At 40.2% G+C, this 8,873-nt stretch overlaps 1 protein-coding gene across 1 annotated transcript; it reads right to left on the bottom strand.

The window, feature by feature from the left end:
• Positions 1 to 4,129: 4,129 nt before the first annotated feature.
• LOC148019852 (putative receptor protein kinase CRINKLY4) lies at positions 4,130 to 7,224 on the bottom strand. Its single transcript, XM_087700839.1, has one exon. It carries the CDS (start codon positions 6,525 to 6,527, stop codon positions 4,203 to 4,205), a length of 2,325 nt encoding a protein of 774 aa, XP_087556965.1. The 5' UTR covers positions 6,528 to 7,224; the 3' UTR covers positions 4,130 to 4,202.
• Between the last annotated feature and the right edge of the window lie 1,649 nt (positions 7,225 to 8,873).

Below are 8,873 nucleotides of genomic sequence, written 5' to 3'. Positions count from 1 at the left end.
ATAAAATGTGTTTTACTATCCTTTGTGCTTCGAAACGCTAGTTTCATGGTTCTATTTCCAAAACATAACCAACTTTATGAAGGGCGTGTACTCGAGGAGCAAACACATGCATTTTGGTTTGCTATAATTTAGTTACAATAAGATTTATGCTCACTAAAAGCACTGTACAACAAGGCACAAATGGTAAAAGATGTCACACACAGTGGTAATAGGAGTGAGGAACAAGAATTCCCTCTTGAAAGGCACTCAACACACATGGTTTTGAGTCTTCGAATGCTAAAAATTCTCTTGGACAATGAGCAACAAATGTGATCGGTGAACATGCAGCTCAATCACATGTAATGCCACAAGTCCAAGGTGCTCAAGAAGCAAATACAATGCTTATGGCATAGTTAGCAAGTGATGTTATGAACTTGCAACAATTAATTCAACAACTTCAATTTGCTAAATTTATGCAATGAGTTCCTAATGTTAAAGAGAAAAAGGTTTCTTTACATTCTAAATAGCCAAGTGAAACTCATGGGCAAACTTTTCAGCCAAAGGTATTGCACACATCAACACCTATAATGCCAAATATACAAAGAAGTCTAGTTCAGGAACACGATCATCCATTGGGGAATAATGTACAACATATTCATCATGGATAGCAAGCCATTCCTCCACCATCTATGCATCCATGTTATTTTGGGGTGGATCAATGTTTGAGGCTATGGATGCCATTGCACCCACCAATGTTGGTATGCAAAATACAATTGATTTTCAGCCACCCATGTTAGGTGTTCATAGGAACTATCATGGGGCAATGTAGTCCCAAATACACACTAGCATATATGATAACATTGGTATGCAACCATGTATGCAAACTGGAATGTTTGGTCACTTGGGAGGCACTACTAGGAAAATGCAAATGTAGCAATGGTATCACCATGACCACCATTTTTTGCACCCACCTATGTATGATAGCTTGACACCCTTGGGTAAAGTTAAAGACAACAAAGAAGGTGGGGTAGTAGTCAAATTTGAAACCTTTAATGGTATTGTAGGATAGAGTGGAGGCTTTGACCTTCATTCAACAGTTTGATGTAGCCTACTCTAGGGGCAATTTTTCAAGCCTTCAAAAGTGCGCAATGCAACCACCTGTTTAAAAGGAAATGTACTTCAATGGTGGACAACCCTTTTGATGCAAGGCAAGGCATTAGCAACTTGGGTGCAATGCAAACAAGTTTTCTCTTCTCAATGGCTCACAAAGACTTTTGAAGTGGATGTGACAATAGCATGGCACAAATTGGATGCAATTCATTGTGCTTATTTGGAAGAGTACACGAATAAATTTTGGATAGCTTTGTTATCAATTAGCTCTTTTTGTGAGGTTGAGCAAATAGAGACCTAATGTAGTGGTCTACTCAAAGAGATCAGTGACTATTGCACCAAGATAAAAGTGGTGAGCATGGCTCAATTGACTAAAAATGCAAATACAACTTATGCATTGATGAAAGGACATGTCATAGGCTTTAAGTGGAGTAAAGATGCTTCAGAGGACAATGCTAAAAATAAGGGCTACAAGACCAAATTTTTTGGTAGCAACTTTAAACCCTCAAGAAAGGGTCATCATACTGACAATCAGTCAAAGTCATTCTTTCAAAAAGGCAAACAAGGCAAAAGGTCATTTGCTAGTGCTAAGACAGCTACTGAAAGAAAGGCATTGTATGATGCAAACAAATGTTATGTTTTTTAACAAGAGGGGAATATAGCATGTAAATGCCCAAAATGTAAGTCTAAAAACCATGCAAATGACAATAAGGATCAAAAAGGCAAGAAGTATAAAACTTCTATTGGATTGGTATTCGATCTTCTTGGTGAGCAACCAAACACAAATGCTTCAAAGTTATGACGTGCATGGAAAAAACTGAGGGATTATGCCAACTTCATTTACCCGAAATTGGTAGCGAAGTTGAGCATTAGACATGATGAGACTCAGGTCCCATGGGTGAGACTAGTTTGGTTGTCCTAAACATGCAGAGCTAGTCATCCCTATCATTGTAGAAAAATCCGAATTGATTTGTAGTCATATGTGGATAGTGAGGATTTTCACCTTATACCATTGGAGGGCTACAATATCTTACTAGCTATTCCATGATGTCGTAAGGTGTATGCAATGATCAATACGTATAATAGGAAAATGACTCTCACTCGTAAAGGAAGGCAACATGTTCTTGATGTAAAGTTGAAGGGAGAGTATATCCCTTTTATGTTTGCTTCAGCAATTTCTTCAGTAATGAAAAACATCTTTCCATGTACTTAATTTTTGCAAAATATATTGGTAAAGATGATGCTAAGTCTAGTGTTTCAATGCTGAATAATGAGCGAGCAAAATTCTTAATAGAATCCCAAGATTATTTTTTTGACTCCATACCTAGAGAATTACCACACGTGAAAGGCCAGAGGATCATTCTATTGACCTTGTACCTAGTACTATGCCTTCAAACAAGCCACCCTATAGAGCGAGTGTTGCCTAACAATAGGAAATAATGAGTCACATTAATAAGCTATTGGAAAAAGGGTTGATTCAGCCCAATTCATCACCCTTTTGCTTACATATACTCCTTATGCAAAAAAATGATGGTTCATGGCGAATGTGTATTGATTATTGCGCCTTGAACAAAAACACCACTAAACATAGATTCTTGATATTGAGAATTGATGGTATCCTTGATCGGTTAGAGGAAAGTGCAATCTTTAACAAAATAGACCTTAAAAGTGGGTATCATGAAATATGTATAAGCACCAAAAGATGTGCATGAGAAGATTTTAGGACCAATTTTGGATTATATGAGTTCTTGGTCATGCCAATTGGGCTTATAAATTGAAGGTTTATATGCCACTATGTTGAAATTGCTTCACCCTAAAAGAAAAGCTTACTTTAGATCTAATATCGATCTTGCTAGATCTACAAAAAGCTTTCGTTGTTTGGTGTGATACATGTGGAAAAAGCATTGATGGAGTTCTAATGCAAGAAGGCCATGTTATGACATATGAGAGTAGAATTTTATAGGGACCTAAGAAAATTTCATATGTTTATGAAAAAGAGTTGCTTGCTATAATTCATACTCTTTCCACTTGAAAACACTAATGCTAGGTGTTGATTTTGTTGTACAAACAAATCATCGAGCTTTGTAATATTTTCTAACTCAAAATAAGAGGCAAAACTTTTTATATACATTTCACTTTCAAATAATGCACATGAAGGATAAAAAGAATGTTGTGGCTGATGCATTGTCTAAGAAACCATAGCTTTTAGCAATTTCTATCGTATATCATCACGAGTTAGATGAGATGAAAATGAAGTGTTCATTCGTAGATTTAAAAACTTTGTAAGCTAGTTGATGACCAACAATGAAGGTGACAAGGCCATTGTAAACCTATGGATCAATTATGTCACGAGAAATCGTTGAAATGCAACCATTTGTAACCAATTTTGAGCATATTGCAATAATCTAAAGAAAAGCTTTGGGGCTAACAAGTGTCAATATGGGTTGTTGAAGCACTCTAGCTCTAGTTATGTGTGGAATTTTCTTGTTAAATTTACTATTAAGCTAAATTAAGTGTTTGTTAAAATGTGGTTTACTGTCTTTTGGGCTTCCAAAGACCAGTTTCAAGTATAACATACTTGCCATATAGATCAAGCTTATAATAATAGTCTAAAGATTCAGCATTATGGTGTTAACAATTTTGCAATTCTCTTAATGAACATTGGTTGGAATTCTCCATGTCTCATACTCTTATTGGCCAAATCAAACCTCATTAAAGATTTAGCTTAGAGATCAAACTTCATAAAGAACTTCACTTAGAGAGCAGTTTTGTTGTATCTTCTTCCAAAAGCTAAGTCTCCCATGCACATTGCACGAAATCTACTATCCATCCATAACTCCATCTTTTTAAACAATTCATGAGTGAAAAAGACCCAGAGAACTATCACTATTTATTTTAACCATTTTCACTTGGTTAATGAAACGTAGAGCGTACTTGTTGAGGGAAGCATTGACATGTGCTCTCAAGATGTGTTGGGTCCATTTCAAATACTTTTGAACATGATCATTGTGCATGAAAAGGACAAAAATAGCTTTTTACATTGATCCAGGATTGAACTTTTTGTATGCAGTAGTTAAACAACAAATTATCCCCAAACTTTCTAGTGGCAGATTCTAAATTATACTAGATTCGTCCATGAAGAAAGCATCAAAAATTTCTTGGAGTTTCAAGACCACTTTAGAGATGGAGGGTCGCTGATTACTAGGAACTCTCACACAATCAAGTGCGAGTGTGATAATTGCTTGGAGAGGTCCAAAGGCCATCTCTGATGGGATCTCAAGCCTAGTGTCTAAGATTCCTCTATGCTCTCCTCGACTATCGAGATGTCTTGCCCAAGGTACTAGGCTAGTAAAAGTATTGCCATCTACCACTTCATTGAAATCATTGTTGAGCACCCCATGCCCACTCAATATCTCAAGCAGAACCACACCCAAACTATACACATCACTAGCAACAGTGAGCTTGTAAGGGAAGGTACATTCTGGATCAAGGTATCCCTCTGTACCAACAGGAAACTGTCGACTAAGATAACTACGGCTACCCAAGGGCCCATTCAAAGAGAGCCCAAAATCAGCAAGGTGAGCATTCCAAGCCTTGTCAAGTAGAATGTTGGCTGACTTTACATCTCGGTGTATAACCTTAGGGGATGCATACACATGAAGATATTCAAGGCCCCTGGCTGCTTGGAGGGCGATTTGCACACGTGATTGCCAATTGAGAACATGTGAGATGCGGTTTCCAAATAAACAATCTTGAAGGGAACCATTAGCCATATACTCAAACACAAGGACCTTTTCCTTTTGGCAATAGCCTACTAGGTTAACTAAGTACTTGTGATGTAAACGAGAGAGAAGTTGTAGCTCCATCTCAAAGGTAGTTGTTCTTTCATCAGAGATAGAAGCCTTTTTGACAGCCACCTCTTGGCCATTGGGCAAGATTCCCTTGTAGACAGTTCCAAATGATCCTTGACCTACAACCAATTTTAGAGAGTACTGTTGTGTAGCTAATTGAAGCTCCTCAGATGTGAATTGCACAACCTTGGATGCCTTGGTGCTCCAAAGAGTGGAAGCATCCACAACGGAACTGGCCCTTGAGTAATATCTCCATAAACCAATTGAAAGCAGGCAGATAACCACAAACCCAATGCTTGCAAGACATAAGATAAGAGGCACAAGCAAGCTGCTACTAAGAGATGGTAGTTGTGGAGAATCACCCATCATAGTACAGTTTCCTCTGCAGCTCTGTGCACAAATCTTGTCTCCTTCCTTGAGGCATTGCCTAACGGGGCTCAAGACTTCATGTTGTGTAGAATCACATTGCTTTGTGCAAACAGTCATTATGGCATTCAGATCTGGGGGAACATAGGCATTGGCAAGGGAATATTTGTCTTTATTGAGGCCCCAGCACATGACCTTCTCCTCACTGCTGCCTTTTTCTACAACTCCACAGGTATAGTAATCCCCTGAAGAAATGGTTGAGAAACTCACACCTTGCGGGATCTCAATCTGTCCTAGACTGTTGTCACCCCAGCAGAAGGCCTCGTGACTGTCAGCCCTGAGGCCACAGCTGAAGTCGTAACCAGAAGAAATGGCCGAAAATTCTAGGGAAGGGGGAGGTACAGCCTGGCCTGATGTGTTGTTGCCCCAGCAAATTGTTGTGTGTGTGTTGAGCTCAATGCCACACACATGAAAATGGCCTGCAGAGATGGTATGGAAAGAGGTGGAGGAGGGCTGTGGTATTGCACCCTCTAAGATCGAGATGTCATATCCCCAGCACTGTGCTGTAGAGTCTCCTTTGAGAAGACCACATGAGAAATCCATACCTGATGTGACCATAGACATTGGGTATGGCGGGGGAGAGGATTCCAACCAATCGTTAGATCCCCAGCAATTCACAGTCCCTGACGTGTCAGAACCATTGGCTTGGACTGCACACGCATGGGTTCCACCCGATGCAATGTTCAAATAACTTCTCTGCCTGAACTCAGAAGGGACTGCAGCTTCCACAATTTGGCCCCAACATATGGGCTTGTGGCTATCATTCTCTAACCCACAGGTGAAATAGCCTCCCCCAGAAATGCCCCATAAAGGAATATCTGGAGATAGGGTGTCATTATAGAAATTATAAGATCCCCAGCACCGAGTTCTCTGTGTGCCTACCTCGATGGCACAGACCGCCATAGTGGGCATCCCATAACTATCGATAGGAAACTTAGAAGCCCACAGAGTTGCCAATGGTCCCATGGATCCATAGCCTGCGACTGATTGCATCAATGTGGTGATCTGTACTGTCAAGAGCATTATCGTCATGATTCTGCATCCTGTGAAGAGCCTTGACGGCGACAACCACAGGGATAAGGAGAAAGATGATGATAACGATGACACCAACAATGATGATGATGATGATGATGATGATGATGATGATGATACCGTCGCCATTATCTCAGCCTCAGCCTCCTAGCTGGCCTTCCTGATGGCTGTTAGGGTATGGTGCCATACGACGATACAATCTACTACAACACTCATGATCATAATCATGATGCCATTATCTCAGGCCTAAACGTCCTTCCTGCCTTTTTCACAGCCTTCCTGATGGCCTGTCAGGGTATGGTACCAGAGGATGATACAATCATCCTACAACAACAACGATGATGATGAGGATGCTGTCATTATCTCACGCCTCAGCCTCCTTCCTGGCCTTCTTGATGGCCGTCCTGCTGGCTGTTAGTGTATGGCAACAGACGATGATACATTCATCCTCTCGTGCCCCAATCTCCTCCCTCTTTAAACTTGGATGTTCTCTATGCCTTGGCAGAGAGGCAGGTCTGAACATCTGAGATCCCAACGGCACGGCTGTGCCTTGTCTTGTAATGCTTGCAGTATTGCGTCAATGGCCGGCCTCCCCTGCTCCATATTTTGTCTGCAGAATCTCAAATTTGAACTGCATCTCTGAGAAACCGATGTCCTGAACGTATGCTACAGGACAGCACAAGCGGGAAGCTCAGCTGCCCTCCATTGGAATTCAGGGCTTTTAAGGAAACCATACCAATTGTCATCGGCAAAGCATCCCTACGCTCATATATTATTAGTACCCACATGCCCACAGGACCCGACATATCGATGCTCTTTTCGTTGTCAATACTTACCGTTCACATGCAATACTACACATCGACGCTCTTTGATTTAGTCAATACTGGTCTTTACATGTTCACATCTGCAGTATTTGGCTATATATGCCTGGCAGCTTGTTGTGGTAGAACATGCTCACATAGGGTGATCCTCAAATGTGAGAGGTAGTCTACACACTAGGTTTCAGAGTAGTACTTCTAATTGGTGCAAGGTGATAGTCCTCCTTTGAATGTCAATATATGCTCTGCCCTTATGGTGCCACACAAAACCCCTTTTGAAGGGTGCTGCAAGCTTATCTATATAGTATATGCATGAATGAAATAATTCATCGCTAGTAAGAACTAGTTTGCTTGGCGTATGTAGACATGAATTGGAGTTATTTGCACAATGAGAGGTCACATGAGTGATATGTGTTTCCTGTCTAGATCTAGCAAGTAGGGACTCAAACCTACATTTTGGTTCCATTGTTGGGACACAACAGAATTGTGATATTTCGACTTTATTTTCAATCTTCTCAACTTCTCATAATTAGATTTGGAAGGTTCTATACCATTAAATAGACGAAATCTTGAATAAAATAATCCAAAATTCGTAACTCGACACTTTCCAGGGTTGATAGGATTTGTAGACATCCTTCACGAAAATCACCATACAAACGGAAGTCATGGATCATAAGTGAAAACTAAGTGCATTTAAAACTTTGGAAGCAAGAGAAAGTTTAAAGGTTTAAGCATTAAAGAAAAAGAAGATTAAGGAAGAAGAAGACAACGAACACGCTGCCTCCCCCTTATTTTGACGAAAAAAGAATACCCTATTTTCTTTCTCTCCTCAAATTGGGAGGTGCTCAAATCACGAAACAGAGCCTGAATTCTCCTCCTTAATCTCAGCAGAAGAATTTGGCAATCTCCCCCTCTTCTTAGTTCGATGAGAGGCTTAGATTCAATCAAGATCATCCGAGAGCTAAGCGAATTAGTCATAGCATCTCTCATAGCCTCTCTAGACCTCAAAGATCAGATCACCAACATCAGATTACATCTTATAAGCTTCTAGATTGCTGGATTGCCAAGATACCCTCCACAAAAAAGAGCTCCTCTTCTTGGCCACAACCCTTATTCTTCAATTTAACTATAAATATGGGGCATGAGGAGCCATTGGGGGGCAATTTGATCAAAAGAGGAGAGGCTCTTCTCAAGACTATAGCAAGGGAGAGTGGGGCAAGAGGAGCACAAGGACAAAAATTCTTGTCACAAAGACAAGGAGGATACTCTGCGAGCTCTTGGAATCGAGTCCGCCATCCCTTCTACCACCACTTCCCTGTGGAATCAAGACTCTACTCGATTTTTCTTGTCATTAAAGATCATGGCCCCAAAGAAGAAATTTATGAAGGTCGCGGAGGTAGGAGCTGCCAACAGTGCTGCGGATTGGCCACTACAAACGGAATGACAAGTATTGGGATTACAAATGAAGCTATGAACGCCATCAACCAAGCACTTGTTATAGAAGCCCAAATACTATATTTTGACATTAAAGATAGCTAGCAAGCCATCATTCTATGAGTTAGCAACAAAAAGCTGCATTCATAAAATAGGATTTTATTTATCTCATGCATACAATATTTTAAAGAAATTCTTAACTGTAAATTCAATGGGGTAATTT

Source organism: Lygodium microphyllum, chromosome 19 (assembly GCF_053477565.2).
Source record: "Lygodium microphyllum isolate KBCC chromosome 19, Lygodium_microphyllum_v1.1.10, whole genome shotgun sequence".
NCBI lineage: Eukaryota > Viridiplantae > Streptophyta > Polypodiopsida > Schizaeales > Lygodiaceae > Lygodium > Lygodium microphyllum.
This window is presented reverse-complemented; position numbering and strand designations above follow the sequence as displayed.